Below are 18,004 nucleotides of genomic sequence, written 5' to 3'. Positions count from 1 at the left end.
CTTGTTGGAAGTGTGAGGCTCCGTGTTTATTTCCCTATCAAAGTACTTTCCCTCTCTTCCCCTCAATTACCTCCCCCCAAACCCGCTCTGCCACCCCAACTTTTAAAATTAGAAAACCTGCTGCCCTCTCCAGGGCCTGTCACTCTGTCATTTTTTTGAGGCTGAGCCATGCATCTTGAGGCAGGTTTTCCAGTTTCCAGAGTTTATTGTCAATGAAAAGTGCACAACAGGCTGAAATCCCCAGCAGGAGCCAAGACTGCAGGGTGCAGCGAGGCCAGGAGACTTGGGAGCAGCCAGTTTTATCTGGCTGTTCTCTCTCCTCCTCCTCCCTGCCCTCCTGCTTCTCCCTTCTTTTTATCAGAGAGGTTTGGCTGGACTTGAAGGAGCCAAAAATGAACTGGAGGGGCCTGAGCTTCTAGCAGCCAGTGACAAGATGTGGGAGGACAGGGGACCCAGGCCCAGGCACGTTCCAGTTCACTGAGTGTGTCTGTGTGTCTGGCTCAGTGCTAGGTCCTGGGCTCCAATAGTATTGATACCAACAAGAATAACTAACATTATTGAGTGAAAAGGCAGGCTTTGTTATAAGCATTTAAAATACCTGATATCAATAAATCCTCCCCAAAATTCTAGAAGTACGTACTGATATATTTACATTTTACCGTTCAAGTGAGGCACAGAGAGGGCAAGCAACTCTCCCAGAGTCAGACAGCAAGTAAGAAGCAGATCCAGAAATCTACTTAGGAGTGTCTGGTTCCAAAACTAGTTATTACGTCTCTAAGTCTAGGCTCACAGTCCAGACAGAGGAAATAAATATGTAAGTCAGCAAATATATCCACACAGTTTGAAAGTATGGTAAGAGGTAGAAAGGAGGCAACATGGATGCCATATTTGAGTTTATTGTTGCCTGATGAGTTGGAGGGGCCCTGGTAGGTCAGACAGGTGGGAGTAAAGAAAGAGGGAAGAGCATGGAGGTGGGAGACAGCAGTGTGTGTGTGTGTGTGTGTGTGTGTGTGTGTGATAGTGAGAAACAGTGAACAGTCTGGCATCAGTGGGCATAGGGGGCCTGACAGGGAGTGGCAGAAGCTGATGAGATGGAGAGAGGTAGGCAGGTGTCTACCTGGGAAGGAGGGCCTTGGGTATCCTACAAACATTTTTATACTATATCCTTTGGGACTGATGGATTTCAACACAATGATTATTTTGTCCTTGCTCAAAAGACATCATATGTGAAAGCCCCAAGCTTTCTGCTCATAAAACAGCAGTGGAATAGCTTTGGCTGAGGTGGAGCTGAGGACCTGGAGCCCGTCTTTCATGTCCTCCTCTGACCTGGCCCCATGGGCATCTGACTGCCTAGAACTCCTAGGTCAGTCTAACAGAGTTTGAGTGTCATTGCTAGAGAATATCAGGGTTGAGCAGAAAGAAGCATTTAGTGCCATGCAGTGGTTTACTGTAACAGTCCAGAATGCATTTATGAAGTTTTGAGTACCCCTCATTTAATAAATATTGATTGAACCCCTTTGCCAAAAGGCCGTGAATGCTTGGGATACCTCAGTGAATAAAACAGACCCGCCTACTTTACATTCTAATGGGACAGAGAGAATAAATGTACAGATGTGTAACAGGGATAAGAAGGGCCCATAGGACTTGTAGGACCTGGGGGCCACATTTGGAAGTTTGGGTTTTGTTTTGAGTAAGATGAGAATCTGGAAGGTTTTGAGTAAAGAGGTGACAAGTTCAGCCACCCATTTGGGGATCCAGGTAGCTGGTCCATATCCAGTGATTAATAAATGGTCGTTGTGTTTGTTATTCCCCATCATCCCATCAAGAAGGGAGATGTAGAAGTGGGAGGGGCTTGTGAGAAATGAACCTGGTGAAGTGGGTGGGGTCCTCAGAAGAGAGGCAGTTATCCTGCAGCGTTAGCAAGGCGAGTCCAGTCAGAGCAGCGATGATGTCATTGTCCACCTGGCTGGGCAACTTGCCCCTCTCCTCGTCACGCTGATGGCCTGACTGGTCTGCTCCCTGTGCAGCGACATCTCCACCATCGCCTCTCTCTACTGTGCTGTCTGTAGTCCTAAGTGAGCTTGTCGGTTAAACTGGCTGTTTGTGTGTCGCTGTTCCCCCCGCAGTGTTTGAGAACAAAGATAAGATTGTGATCATCATGGAGTATGCCAGTAAAGGGGAGCTGTACGACTACATCAGCGAGCGGCGGCGCCTCAGCGAGCGGGAGACCAGACACTTCTTCCGGCAGATCGTCTCCGCCGTGCACTATTGTCACAAGGTACGGCCCGCCCACCAGTGCTTCCGCCACAGGTGGTTTCCATGGGACCACGCGATTCTGTTCATGTTATGAAGGTGACATCTGTTCTTTGTAGTATCAGTTCAGTTCAGTCGCTCAGTCGTGTCCAGCTCTGCAACCCCATGGACTGCAGCACGCCAGGCTTCCCTATCCATGACCAACTCCTGGAGTTTGCTCAAACTCGTGTCCCTCTAGTCGGTGATGCCATTGTAGTCATTGTAGTATATACAGAGAATTTATAAACTAGAAAGAAGAAAATCACCATCACCTTGAATCTCAGAATCCAGGAATCACCCACTATCGACATTCTTGTTTGTTTCTTTCCAATCTTCTTCCCTCTACTCCTCACATTTATTAAAAGCTTATTTAATAATTTTAGGTTTATAGGAGTTTCCATGATAGTACAGAGTCCCCATGCACCACACTCAGTTTACCGTGATGCTGACATCTTACAAGATTGTTGTACACTCATTAAAACGGAGACACCCACATTTGTATACTGTGATTAACAAAACTCACAGTTTTGTTTTACTTGGGTTTCACCAGTTTTCCTACTTGGGTTTCACCAGTTTCCTTGGGCTTCACCAGTTTTCCAACTTGGGTTTCACCAGTTTTCCTACCAGTGACCTTTTTCCATTCCAGGATCCAATCCAGACACCACTTTGTAAGCATTTTTATATTTCTGTCTTGCTACTTTTTTCACTTAGGGTTTTAATTTAAACAGTTTCCTATGTTACTAAAAATTCTCTATCATTATTGTGATTGTTGGATGTTTAGACGTTCTGCTGCTGCTGCTGCTAAGTCGCTTCAGTCGTGTCCGACTCTGTGCGACCCCATAGACGGCAGCCCACCAGGCTCCGCCGTCCTGGCTATTATAAATAATGACTGACATCTTTCTACAGTAACCTTTTTTCTATCATTTGAATAATTGACTTAAGAGAAATTCCAGAACTGGAATTAGTAGACCATAGGTTCTGAACCTTTCTATGCCCTGGTTTCTTTTCCTTGCATAGGTTACATCCACATAGGTTATGTACGAGTGTGCGAGTGTAGGAAGTAACTTCAGTTGTGTCTGATCCTTTGTGACCCTATGGACCCTATGGACCACCAGCCTCCTCTGTCCATGGGATTCTCCAGGCAAGAATACTGGAGTGGGTTGCCATTCCCTCCTCCAGGGGATCTTCCCGACCCAGGGATTGAACCCGAGTCCCTTAAGTCTCCTGCACTGGCAGGTGGGTTCTTTACCACTAGCGCCACCTGGGAAGCCAGGTTTTGTACACGCATGTACAGTTTATTGCCACACAACTAATGGGATGTACTCTTAATACCCCTAGTTTAGCTACCCTTGGCCTCTGCAGAAGGGAGTGAAGTACACAGATAACTCCAAGCCGTACTTCACCCAATTATTATTTATCACTTTAGTCCTGATTTTCATCCCATTCATACTTTTCCACAGAACTGTCACACCTGGAACAGTCCCTCACTTTGAGGACTGTAGTGACTTGAATCCAGCATAGCCTCCAGACTAGAGTCATTTTCTTCATTGAAGTGATTGCAACACAGGGCCTGGTTTGTTCAATATTCCGGTTAATTGAGAGTCACTCTGGGATGACCATCTTCTAATTATTTACAATTTAAAATCCTTAACCCATGAACATTATTTGACTTCTTAGCTGACTCAAAAGGCACTTATGATTCAGATTGTACAGTGTTTTGTATCTTATCATCATGCATTATCATAAAGCATCATAGATCCTATTTTCATTATTTAAAAGTGTGAAACTTGAATTGTGTATGAATGGGGTTTCCATCTTATGAAAACTAGGAATGCAGCCGTGTAAACCAAACTACTTCCAATGCTTAAACAAAATCAGCCACCTTGTGATCTGTATCTTTTGTTCAGGAGCCCTGCTTTGTGCATTTCTGATTTCAGAACACATCCCTGAAGGTTTGAATTACAAAGAGTGGTAGAAATACATGTTTTCAACCTCTTCGGTCAGTGTTTTTGGAGAAACTAAGAATTGTCAAATGGAAAGGAAACTAAGCAATAAAGTACCAGCTGTGAACATGCAGATTCTGAACTAAAGAAATCCTGAATGAAAGAGAATTCCTAGCCAGTTGGTTTGCTTAAAAGGGCAGCTTCAATTGCAAAGGTCTTTTATGCTGAATGATGTTAAAAACATCTCCCGGTCTGAGTAGCTGGTTCTTTCAGTTCCTCTTCTCTTTCCCTGCCCACCCACCCCCTTAAAAGATCGTTGGGTTTTAAAAAGAATTAAACTGGACAGTTGTTACTGCTGTATAGACCAGCGGCCTATTGGTTAAGGATTTCTTTTCACTGTTCAACTGGCTGTGTGCTTGTCACTGGGCTCAGCAGCCAGCCTTGCCAGTGTTTGCTTGAACGGAAAGGTCCTGCAGTATGGCCGTGGTCTGCTTTGGTCTCCTTGGCCTCTCCGCCTTTCACCCTTCACCCCACATTGAGTTCTGCCCAGAAGAGAGGGATTTCTAGAACCTTCCCTCCCAGCTGCTTAGGAAATAACCCTTGAAAGGGCGTCTGTTATCCTCAGGACAGTTGTGCATGGTTTTCTGGGTCTAAAAAGGTTGAACCCAGTGTTGGGGAGACAGGTAGACCAGAGAGACAAGTCCGATCTGTGAGCCCTGCATTCTGAGCCGCCAGCAGGGAGATCTGCCTCTTCCCTGGGAATCGCCATCACAGACAGACGATGTCTGCCCCTGCCTGGGACGATACTGCTTTCACACGGTGGAATGACATTCCCACAGAGAATCCCCCCGCTGTTTTACAGGCTCTGGGGGAGAATGGATTCCAGTCATTTTTCCCTTAACCATGCAGCAAGTGACTAATGCTCTCCTGTCGCTGGTGCTGGTCGCTGGCGGGACGCTTCATGACAGTGAGAGAGGCCCCCGAAGGATGGGGGCGAAGACCACCGGCGCTGGTGCACTTTAATCTGTCAAAGATTTTTCCCTTTGCTCACCCTCCTTCCCCTTCCTCCCCCTCCCCACATTTCTCCTTCATCCCAACTACTCCCATTCAATTCCCTGCATGTCTTCTCATTTCAGAATGGTGTGGTCCACCGGGACTTGAAGCTGGAAAATATACTGCTCGATGACAACTGTAATATTAAGGTAAAGCTCTTGCCACGCTGATGGATGTGCCAGACCTGGGGATTGTAGCTGGTGGGGGGCGGGGAGATGGTGGTTAAATGCTGCTTCAAGCTGCAGCCTACGAATAAGACAGCCACTTCCTTCCCTGGCTGGCCGGGTGGGGAGCATCACGAGGCTTGAGCCCTCAGTTCGGTTGAATTCATGCAATGAGCTTTTATTGATCTCCAACTCCATGCCAGACATTGTCCTAAGAACTGACTTAAAATACTGTCCCTGCCCTTGGGAAACTCATAGTCTGTAATGATCACCATCAAAATACTTAGAGTAGCCCAGTGCATTTGTACGTCACATCATATTTGCCCGATATCACTTAAATAGAATCTTCACAACAGCCGTGTGAGATAGAGACTGTTATTTATATCATTTAACAGATAGGGAAACTCAGGCACAGAGATGTTAAATAACTGTCCTGAAATGACACAGTGGTAAGCAGCGGAGCTGGGGGTTTGAACCCACGTCTCTCTGATCCACTGAGCCCAAGTTTGAACCATTCTGCTGGGTTTGCCCGCAGGCCCCCAATTTTATTATCTATCCTGGTCACTCCTCTGTCACTCCCATCCCCTGTCTCCTACTTCTCCTTCATCCGCACCCCCACCCCAGCTGTGGAACCGGGAAACTGAAATGCTGTTGGGAAAAGAACATACCAGCAAAGTGATGGGGTTGACTTTTATGGGGAATATTATTGCTGGCTGCTGCCGGAGCTGGAGAAAGCTCTCCTGGCCAACAGGGTTCCAGTGCCTCCCGCAGAGCACTCCAAATGGCCTTTTGATCATGGCTACAAAATAAGCAAATGCAGTTTCAAAATAAACGGGAGCTCACCGCATGGGTTTCATTATGAAATGGCCTTGGTACTCCCGGCACCAGGGGTCCCTCCCATTGGCTGCTGGTGACGTTAGTGTCTCAGCCCTGGTCCCCAAACCAGGCATGGGAATGACCTTGCATCATCCCCTCCTTTGGTTGTTGCTCTCAGTTGGGGGAGTGCATCACAGGGAGACTGTTTCCTTGCCAGGGAGAGTGGAGTTGCCTTGGTGTTTGGATTCTGTTCGTGGATCATGGTGGCAACCATTAGTCACCATCGTCCTAAGAGAGGCCCCTGGAAGACACGTCAGGGTGATCTCTTTGTTTTTTTTTTTTGTGTGTGTGAGTGGTTGGCGGTGATCACGTATTTCTCGGTAGTCCATAGTGTAAGAAGGAAACAGTTGGTCAAATTAGTCTTTCTAGGAACAGGAAGTGAAATCTCAGGGTTTCTCCATTTCTGGCAAAGTGGTTGGATGATTCTCGAAGGAGCAGTGGCTGCAGGGTTAAAAAGAGTTCCATCTTATGTGGTTTACTAGCTGCTTGACCTTGGGGGAGCCACTTAACCCTATTTCCTCAGCCATAAAACAGGGAGGTGGTAATGCCCACAGGCTTGTCTTGAGGACTGAACAAGATACTCTGTTTAGCTTTATCTGAGCACTGTTCAGTGAGTCAAAGTTAAGAAAAGCAGTGACTTAGGGGTTGGAGGGCCTGGTTTGGTAATGCAGCCTTGCCCCTTACTGACGGCAGTGTTTAGAGGAATTGTTCACTTATCTAAACCTTAGTTTCCTCATCTGTCCAGTAGAGATGCCAGCCCATTTCTTTGGGGATTGTCGGTTATCTGTTCATTACCATGTGTCAGGCCCTGTGCCTAGTCCTGGACAATCCACGACAAATGTGAGGAATTTAGACAGTCAAAGCTCTTAGCACTTGACTCTTCATATCCAAGGTACCTGCTGATAAGGCTGGCCGTCCAGGAGGAAGTTGAACAGGAAGTCAGCTGCACTGAAGGTGCCTGGGGCTTGGTGGTCAGACCACAGCGAGAGAACTGGGTTCTGCTCCAAGGGACACATTCTAAGGGCTTGTGTCTTCCACCCTGGCAACTTTCTCTGCAGGTTCTTCCTGCCACCTGCTCCCAGAGCTCTCAAAACAAGACGTAGTCTTTACAAGGCCTGGAATGCAAGCCTGTCATTCAGGGATTGGGTTCTGTGGTACAGCTTGACCTCCTGGTCCCACGATGTAGTAGCAGAAGTGATAAGGCACATAGCTTCCTATGGAGTCATAGAATTCCCCAATGGAGGAGAAGAATGGTTAGCATTCAGAAAGCAATTGTGCTGGGAACAATGGGCAGGAGGCCTGAGAGAATGGCTCATTTACATAAAGCAAAAGGGCAGTGATATAGGGCCTCTCAGCTCCCAGGACCAAGTCTTCCTTCCAGGGTCCCTGACCATTATGTAGGGAAAAAGCAGATACATTAAATATTAGGAAAATTGAGGTTTTGATCCTTTTGCCTTAGGAGTCTTTAAGAATTTCTACTCCTGGCATTTACCAAGCTAAAATGCCTAATTGAGAGTGAGAAGAGTGTGTGTGTGCTCTGTGTCCAATTCTTTGCGACCCCATGGACTGTAGCCCACCAAGCTCCTCTGTCCATAGAATTTCCCAGGCAAGAATACTGGAGTGGATTGCCATTTCCTCCTCTAGGGGATGTTCCTGATTCAGGGATTGAACCCACTTCTCTTGAGCCTCCTGCATTGGCAGGCAGATTCTTTACCACTGCATCACCTGGGAAGCTATAACCTTCCCTTTCTCTGATGCTATCCCTTCCTTCTGCTTGTTCAAGGACTCCTAAAAGGATCTGAGAAACCTAGAGCTTGAAGGAGTCTTTAGGTCGTTTCCTGACTGCTGTTTTAACCGTTATGGCCTACAAAGTCTGATTGCCTCAGTACATCACTGTGTCTTTGTTTCCCTGGAAAGTGGCACAGAGCTTGTCACACAGTAGGTACTCTGAACCGTTGGATTTTGCAGCGAAGGGATGACAGCCAGGATTAGAATTCGCATGTTTGACTTCCAGGAAGATTCTCTTTTCATCATCTCACACCCACTTCCAAGGTTTTTGAAAATGTGTTTCAGCTGCTGTTGATCTCTCTTCTGGCTGCATGTGCTCAGCTCTTCCTGACTCAGCATTTTGCTGGAAATATATTTAGAAAGGGCACTTGTAGCAAAGACAGACAGACACATGGCTGCAAGCTGGCCTCCGAGTTCAAGAGATCCCATGTCATCAGTGTCTGGACAGGGTAGGGGGCAGGGGGTGGAAGGGGTGGAGGTGGGCATTGACCTTGAAGGTCTGTTACCAACCAGCAGAGTATGAGCAGCAGGTGCCTCTCAAAAGGTGGGTCCATCTTCTGTGTTTCAAGGGTAAAGGGCCTTTGCCCAGGAAGCCTATAAAAATGTTACTGGTGGAAACTTGTCACATGTTGTTGCAATTTTGGTGTGAGCCATGGCTCTTGTTTCGTTCCTCTTCCCTTCCCTTCCTGATGTTGACTTGCAAAGAGCACATCTGGCATTGGGAATTATTTATCTGGCCACTGCGCAAGGGTGCGGCTTCTAAAAATATTCACACAGTCAGTCGGCAGAAAGAATGAGAGCAATGTGCTTCTCTGGGTTGCATTCCGTCCTCTGTGGAGAAGCATGTCTACCAAAATAGACACCCAGCATAGCATTAATTTGCAATTAATAAAAACGGGCCAGATTCACATCCCACTCTCTGGGAGAATGGAATGCTGACAATTCCCATAGATGGCTCCTGTTAAAGTGCCTGACAATGAGAAGAGGGCCCGGCATCAGGGTCAACCGACCCCAAGAAAAGAGGGCTGGGAATTTGGTGAGCTCCCAGGGCTCAGAGTAGAAGGACGCAGGGGAAATGGCCCGTTGCCCCTGATGACAATGGAAACACCCACTGCTGCAGATAAGAGCGGCTCTGAATGGCCAGGGCTGAGTTGAAATGGAAGGCCCGAGGCTTAACAAGACCAGGATAGGCAGCTCAGGGTACGGACCTCTGGGCTTTGATTATGTGAATGTGAGGATGCTGCTTTCATGCATTCACACATCCATTCATTTGCTTGTTCATTTGTCCACTTATGTGTGTGTGTGGGTACATATATATCCATGAATGCCTGTATTCACTCCTCCATCCTTGCACTTATCCGTTCAGCAGAGTGAACATCTCCCATAAGCACTACTTATTCGACCACAAGTATTTACTAAGTTGCTACCGTGTACCTGATGTGGTGCTAGATGCTGGGCATTTAATAGTGAACCAGATGTCCAGGTTCTTCTCTTCTCGGAGCTCAGGCTCTAGCAGTTGTTAAACTAGCTGTAGTAATAATGAGGCCTGAGAAGGTTACGGAGGTGAATGAGGAAGGTAAGGTACCTGCCCTAATGGATTTAGAATTCCATTTGGGGTCACAAACAATAAATACATCATGTAGTTCTCTGGTGGTGATGAAAATCCATGCAGGGTGAGGCTGGAGGATGGGGGTGTTATTTTGGCCAGGGGCCAGTGGGGGTGGGGGCAGTCAGAGATGGCCCCTTGCATAGGACTCAGCTCAAATTCACTAGGCTTTTTGGCCTTTGTACACACAATTCCCTCCACCTGGAATGCTCTTCCTATTGATCTTTACCTACCCATCCTTAGAGTCTCACCTTCAAGTCCTCTTCTTCCAGAAAGCTTTCTTTGGTCCTTATCTCTTAGCAGGCCCAGATGCTCTGCTGTGTGCATTATAGCCCCATTGTAACCTTCCTGTTAAAAGAAAGCAGTGGGTCTGAACTATGGGAGGATCAGAAAGTCATTGCTGAGGTTGTGGTGACTGAACTGGGTTTTGATGGATGAGTAGGAGTTCAATAGAAAGGAATGTGATGACAGCCTTCCAAGGGGTGAAACAAAAAGTGGAAGTCTCTCAGTTGTGTCTGACTCTTTGTGACTCTTTATAGTCCATGCAATTCTCCAGGATAGAATACTGGAGTGGGTAGCTGTTCTCTTCTCCAGGGGATCCTCCCAACCCAGAGACCGAATCCAGGTCTTCTGCATTGCAGGTGGATTCTTTACCAGCTGAGCCACCAGGGAAGCCCAGTGTGATGATGACCTTCCAAGGGGAAGAAGCAGTAAACACAGGAATAGGGCAAGTCATGGAGGCTAGACTAGGAAGTCTAGTCTAAGCCCCTGCTAGAAGCCAGAACCCTGTGGCAGAGCTTCCACATGCCTTATTTCATTTGGTTCTGAGAATGCCTCCACTAAGGTGGGTCTGATTACCACCATTTTACAGATGAGGCTCCCATAGCTGATAAGCAGTGGGGCTGGCTACCATCCTAAGGGCTGTTTGACAGTGAAGATCAGGCACCTGATAAATTCTCTAACTCTCCCACTCAAATTTGCCCTAAATCCAACAGTGCATCCTCACACTCACAAGCGTTCTTGCTTCAGTTGCCTGACGTTGTGTGTAGGCGGCCTGGAGACAGCAGGCCCAAGGGGAAACCCTCCAAGTGCCAATGGTGGCTGTGGCCAGGCGGCCCGAGTCACTGTGGTCAGAGCAGCTGTTTCGGGAAACCATGGTTGAACGTGCCTCCCTTCCCCAGGTGGCTTGGGGTGCGTCATTTCCTGTCTCTCTTGGGAGGAGGTGTGATCTTAGATCTTAAGATAGAAGCCAGCTCCACTTACTCCTGCTCACTGGTTCACTCCCTACCTTCACTTTGGGACAACTCGAGCGAGGCTGTTATGGGGAGAGCCACGGTGGTGAACTCCAGGTTCCAAGAGAGCTATGGAGTGTGTCTTCCTAAAGAGTGACACAGAGAGCCCATGTCCTCCTTACCCACCGAGAGCCATAACTCCCCTTTATGTGGAGCTTTACAGCCAGCGCAGCTCTTCACCCACATCTCAGACTAGCTGCATTCCTTCCCTTGGCCTCAGCTTCCTCATCTGCAAAATGGGGATAACACCTAGGGTTGGTGTGAGAATTTAATATACGTACCACTCACAGAATGGCGGCTGTTGTGTAGCAATGCTGCTGTTATGATTTTCTCATTTAGTTTGATTTTGCTTTTCACAACAGCGTGTGGTTGGGCCTGTTGCAATTCCCTTTTCCAGAAAAGGAAACAGACTCAGCTGGAAGTAGTGATCACTAACATTGACTGAAGGCCTGCTATGTATAAGGCATGGTTTAAGGCACTTCAGTCAGTTCAGTTCAGTTCAGTCGCTCAGTTGTGTCTGACTCTTTGCGACCCCATGAATTGCAGCATGCCAGGCCTCCCTGTCCATCACCAACTCCTGGAGCACTCAAACTCACGTCCATTGAGTCGGTGATGCCATCCAGCCATCTCATCCTCTGTCGTCTCCTTCTCCTCCTGCCCCCAATCCCTCCCAGCATCAGAGTCTTTTCCAATGAGTCAACTCTTCGCATGAGGTGGCCAAAGTACTGGAGTTTCAGCTTTAGCATCATTCCTTCCAAAGAACGCCCAGGGCTGATCTCCTTTAGAATGGACTTGTTGGATCTCCTTGCAGTCCAAGGGACTCTCAAGAGTCTTCTTCAATACCACAGTTCAAAAGCATCAATTCTTCAGTGCTCAGCTTTCTTCACAGTCCAACTCTCACATCCATACATGACCACTGGAAAAACCATAGCCTCGACTAGACGGACCTCTGTTTGCAAAGTAATGTCTCTGCTTTTGAATATGCTATCTAGGTTGGTCATAACTTTCCTTCCAAGGAGTAAGCGTCTTTTAATTTCATGGCTGCAGTCACCATCAGTAGTGATTTTGGAGCCCCCCAAAATAAAGTCTGACACTGTTTCCACTGTTTCCCCATCTATTTGCCATGAAGTGATGGGACCAGATGCCATGATCTTCGTTTTCTGAATGTTGAGCTTTAAGCCAACTCTTTTACTCTCCTCTTTCACTCTCATCAAGAGGCTTTTTAGTTCCTCTTCACTTTCTGCCATAAGGGTGGTGTCATCTGCATGTCTGAGGTTATTGATATTTCTCCCGGCAATCTTGATTCCAGCTTGTGTTCCTTCCAGCCCAGCGTTTCTCATGATGTACTCTGCATATAAGTTAAATAAGCAGGGTGACAATATACAGCCTTGATGTACTCCTTTTCCTATTTGGAACCAGTCTGTTGTTCCATGTCCAGTTCTAACTGTTGCTTCCTGACCTGCATATAAGTTTCTCAAGAGGCAGGTCAGGTGGTCTGGTATTCCTATCTCTTTCAGAATTTTCCACAGTTTATTGTGATCCACAGAGTCAAAGGCTAACATCTACCAATTCATTTGATTTCATGTTAGCCCTGTGAGGTAGGTTACATCATAACCATCATCCTCTAAGTTACAGTTGAAGGACCCCAGGGTCAGAGTGGCTGACATGCAGCAAATCCCTTGGGGATCTTGTGACAGTGCAGACCCTGACACTGTAGGCTCTGGGTGGGGCCTGGGAGCCTCAGTTTCCAATGGGTTCCCAGCTGGTAGGTGGTGAGGCCAGGATTTGAGCTCAAACATTCAAACCCAGCATCCCTTGCTTTTCTCATCATATGATGCAGCCTCTGTAAGGCTGGACATGCTTCTTTTGGAAATGGATGTTAATCATTTCTCTTGGCTCTTTGGTGGACTCTGAGCAAACAGTTGTTAAGTAAACCAAACCCTTGGCATTATCCTAATGGCTGTAGTTTATAGAGTCGGCCAGTACTAGGGCTATTGCAGGGCTTTACATACATGTCTTTAATCCTCACAACAGCTTTAGAGGTGGGTTCTACTATTATTCCTGTTTTGCTGATGAGGAAATTGGTGGCAGTTCCCACATCACCTGGCAGTGCCGAGTCTAAGGCTAGCTCCAGGTTCTTCTAGCTGCACAATCTCTGATCTGTCCGATGCACGTCCTCTTAGTCATTGCAGTTACTGTCTGACCACAGCTTATGTTATCAACATCGACTTTCTTTCCCAGAGGTTAACCATCAGCAAGCCAGTACTTCCTTTTTCATTGGGTGAACTCCCAGGGATTACTCACAATAATTTTTAAAACAGTGGTGGTAAAATATACGTAACATAAAGTTTAGCATTTTTAGGTTTTCAGTTCAGTAACATTAAGTACATTCACGTTGTTTTGCAACCACCGCATCCATCCACCTCCAGAACTTTTACATCTTCCCAAACTGAAACTCATTCCCATTCAACAGAAACTCCCCATTCCCGAACCCCTGCCCCTGCATCCCCTGTCCCCCATCCCGGTCCTGGCATCCCCGCTTCTTGATGAACCTGACTCCTCTAAGTACCTCACATAAGTGGAATCATGTAACATTTATCCATTTGTGTCTGGTTTGTTTCACTTAGGCGAATAGTATTTTCAAGGGTCATCCATATTGTAGCGAGGCTAATTCTTTTGAAATATGAATAATCATTTTCCAGTTTGTGTCTCTGATTTTCATCCAGCAGGGCACGCTTCTAGAAAACAACAAAACTCCAGAAATTAAGGACATGAGCATTGACGTCTTTTTCAGAGTTCAGGCTGAATTGAACAGCCCAGTGTGAGGACAGAGGTGGTTCCGAACAGGGTAGAGCAGCAATCCATTAGCAGTACAAATGCAAAGTGGTTACCTTCCTCCAAAGCTTACCAGTGTGTCAGCAAAATACAACTTTGAAAGCAAAACCAGATGCCTCCTTGGTGGAGAGTCAGTCTCAATACACAACTGATGTTCTGCTACAGAGAGTCTTAGAGAACCCAGTGTTCACATGGGTCTTCTGTCTCTGACCTTCAGCAGAGATTCTTTTTCTTTTTTAAACTGATTTTTACCCGAGTATAGTTGGTTTAGAAGGTTGTGTTAGTTTCTAGTGTCCAGCAAAATGAATCAGCCATACATGTACATATACCCCTCCCTTTTGGACTTCCCGTTCAGGTCACCATAGTGCACTGAGTGGAGTTGTGTGCTGCACAGTGGTTCTCACTGTTGTATACATAGTATCTTCTTACGTCCTCTAACCTTCATATGCTTCACTTCCAGAGCAGGGGCAGGACTAGCTCCATTATGACTTTTTCAGGTTGGAACTATTTCTGGGATTCTTTTTTGTTTTATTATGTATAAAATCAGAGAAGGCGATGGCACCCCACTCCAGTACTCTTGCCTGGAAAATCCTATGGACAGAGGAGCCTGGTGGACTGCAGTCCATGGGGTCGCGAAGAGTTGGACGCGACTGAGTGACTTCCCTTTCACTTTTCACTTTCATGCATTGGAGAAGGAAATGGCAACCCACTCCAGTGTTCTTGCCTGGAGAATCCCAGGGACAGGGGAGCCTGGTGGGCTGCCGTCTCTGGGGTCGCACAGAGTCGGACACGACTAAAGTGACTTAGCAGCATGTATAAAATAATCATTTCCCCAAATCCCCAAATATCTTTTATTTCATTCTCTTTGCCTTTTTCTAGTATCTTCTGTGTTATTTCACTTTCATATTTTTATTGAGTTCAATTCACTTAAAAAATCCTATGTATTTGAAAAAGAAACCTTACATAATTACTTCCAAGGGAAAACCAGTATTGCTTTGAGTATAATGAAGCTAATCAAGTTACCCATGTGGATTTAAAGGGGGGACATGTATTTGAGCTCCAACTTTGTAAAAATGCTTAAAATGGTAATTGGCACATACATTATGTCATTTAATTTTCACCATGACATCGTGGGGTTGGATACTATTCCTACCTCCATTTTACAGGTGAGAAATGGAGACTTTGAGAAGTTTTAGAACCAGTGGACATTCCCTGTCTTACCGTTGTTATACGCTCCATGCGGTGTGGAATTTTAGAGCTGCAGCCCAAGTTCAAGTGGCTCAAAGATGGAAAAGTGTATGTGTTGATTAGTATTGCTTTTCTGTTGAAGTGCCAGGAACATGGACTAATCTAGATTTCTATTAATTTTATGTCAGCAGCAATGACAGTTTTACTGGGAGAGGCTGATAGACATCAGTCTGTAAGGATGGGAGTGGGACATAACATAAACACGCTTCTCAGAAGGGCTACAAAGAAAGCGAGGATGCCTAGACTTGGAGCACTCGGGTGTGCATGTGGGGATTTGCACCTAGTGGTGGCGGGTGTCTTGTGTGTGTGTGTGTGTGTGTGTATTTGGAAGCTCACGCAGTGCCCCAGATGCCACCAGCGTTCACAGTGCTGTGTCGGCTCCTGCCTTAGCCAACTTCTTGGAATGTTCCAGGGCTGCAGCTGGTCCCTTCATGTCCTGATTGACAGGGCATGCTTCATAAAGCTTCTAACCAACTTCCTGCAAGCCAGGCAGGGAGGGGCCTTGATAAGAAAGTGAAATTCAGGGCAATTAAGTGCAATCTGAGTCCCGAGAATGCATTTTCTGAGTGCGGTTATGTGCCAACTGCTTTCTGTGCCATTCCATTCATTTGGGGTGACTTTACAAAACTGGCTTCTTGGCGCTGCATTCAGAGCCTCAGCTGGATGGATGAAATCACTCACCCTATTTATAAGGCTCGAGTGGAAATGGGTGTAGGGTAGGGCAGAAGTCCTCAGAGGCTCAGCATGGAAGGCTGTCTTAGACTGGCTGAAATTTGCAGATTGCCCACGGGTAGCACAAGGCAGTGGCTTGAACCTTTAGAGACACCTGGTTTACATTGTCGCTTGCTAGTTAGCTCTCCTGAGATGAAAGACCTAATTTCCCTAAACCTCAGTTTCCTCATCTGTTCAGTGGGTTTTTTAAAAACTGTGATAAAACATCCATAATGTCAAATTTGCCATTTTCGATATTTTTAGATGTACCGTTCAGTGGCATGAAATACATTCACATTGTTGTGCAAATGGGATTTTAGATGGGATTAGATTGGAGAGTGTAAGGAGCTAAGGTGCTTAGGACAGAGCCTAATAACTGGAGGTTATTCAATAAGTGGTAACTAAGTTTATTATTATTATTTTATATTATCTACTAATTATCTTGTGCTTTTCAAAATATAAGGCCTATTCTGGTGACAGGTGTTTCTTGGGTGAGGACAGGGGCTAAGCAGTGGATGATACAAAGATGAGGGGTGGATGTGGAACCTGCCACCTGACTCAGGGGACTCAACCTAGTATGCAAGGTGAATTTACAAATATATGTATGTGTATATTTGTATATACATATGTCCTGACGTATACATACACACATAAGTAGTATATAGTATATAGATACTATATATATGTAGTATATATATACTTATATATACTACATACTTATGTATATGTCAGGATATATGTATATACAAATTTATACGTACATATGTAGTATATATGAATATATGTGATAATTCATAATGTATAATATACATATGCATGTGACAATATGTGTATACATGTAACATATATGCCTTATATGAATATATGAATAGGTGCACACACAAACACATGGAAGAGCACTGCCATGAAGGATAATAAAACACTTCAAGAAACCAGAGGAGAAGAGAGTGATTCCAAGGGGTGTGTGATACAAGAGAAGCAAGGTTAAGAAAAACATTTGGCTGGACCCTAAAGACTTGAAAGTTACAAAGTACCTTGGCCTTCACAATCTCACCTTGATTAATTTTTTCTTATCATTCTCACAATAGTCCTGCAATCTAGAACACGGTAGGGATCATGGGTTTCCATTTTCTTGTAGGTAAACTGAGGCTCAGAGTGGCTAAGTGACCCTGCTCCATGGCACACAGATGGCTGGTGGTGGAGTGTGGGCTGCAATGTGGTGACACAGAGCCCGGTGCTCTGGGTCCATTTCATCTAGGGTTCCAAGGTGTGCACAACACAGTTCTGATCAGTGTGTAGGCGATGTCTGGTGCACAGGTAGCTGCATATACCACATGGATGGATGCCATGAGATTTTCGGTAGGCCGCAGACAGTTCTCAGAGTAGCAACTATAAACATTAGTGTTCATCAGAAACACCAAGCATGTGATTCTGTGGGTATTTCTCAGGGTACATCTTTACTGATGTGAGAAGAGAGTCCTTGCACAGAGTGATTTTTAAGTAATAGACCTCGTAGTGGGTGCCAAGCACTGCAGTCGGGAGTCACAGGCCCAGTTGTGCAAACTGGTCCTTCTGTGAAAGCTCAGGGCTGGAGAGCAAAGGATGACTCAACCCAGCTGGCAGAGCCAGCCAGGGGCGCCTCAGATGCTCTAGTCTGGGAGGTGTGAGCGGAGCTCGTGCAGACACTGACTGCAGTGCTAACAGGCTCCCTGGGTCTCACTTCTCTTTGTAGATTGCGGACTTTGGGCTTTCCAACCTGTACCAGAAGGACAAGTTCTTGCAAACGTTCTGTGGGAGCCCACTCTACGCCTCTCCTGAAATTGTCAATGGGAGGCCTTACCGAGGGCCAGAGGTAAGCAGCTTGCCTGGTGTGTAAGGTGGGGGGCTTAAGGGAAGGAAAGAACTTAACCTAGGAATACTTAAAAAAAAACCCCATAAAAGCAAGCAAGCAAAACCTTATATGATTATAAAAGCCATAACATATATGTGTATATATATATATCTGGAAGAAAAATCCAGAAAAGCCTAAAAGAGAAAATAAAGTTGCCTCCAAATTTCCCCATGAGAGATAAGCACTTAATATTTATGTGATTTTTTAAAAGGGTTTTTTCCCCCCCAGTGTAGATCTCATATTTCAAATAATTGAGACCACTATATATGTGTATATCTCACCTTTTATTAACTTAAAATTGTCAC

General features: G+C 45.9%; 1 protein-coding gene across 1 annotated transcript in view; it reads left to right on the top strand.

Annotated features, from left to right (window-relative positions):
* The window catches only part of NUAK1 (NUAK family kinase 1), a 79,376-nt gene that overhangs the window by 52,356 nt on the left and 9,016 nt on the right, over positions 1-18,004 (top strand). The window contains exons 3-5 of the mRNA XM_061417188.1: positions 2,127-2,278; positions 5,372-5,437; positions 17,541-17,660. Of these exons, the coding sequence (XP_061273172.1) occupies positions 2,127-2,278; positions 5,372-5,437; positions 17,541-17,660 (338 nt within the window). The remainder of the gene's footprint in view (positions 1-2,126; positions 2,279-5,371; positions 5,438-17,540; positions 17,661-18,004) is intronic.

The sequence above is a fragment of the Bos javanicus genome, chromosome 5 (genome assembly GCF_032452875.1).
Source record: "Bos javanicus breed banteng chromosome 5, ARS-OSU_banteng_1.0, whole genome shotgun sequence".
In the NCBI taxonomy this organism is placed as follows: Eukaryota; Metazoa; Chordata; class Mammalia; order Artiodactyla; family Bovidae; genus Bos; species Bos javanicus.
The sequence above is the reverse complement of the archived record's forward strand: the minus strand, read 5'-3'. Positions and strand labels throughout refer to the sequence as shown.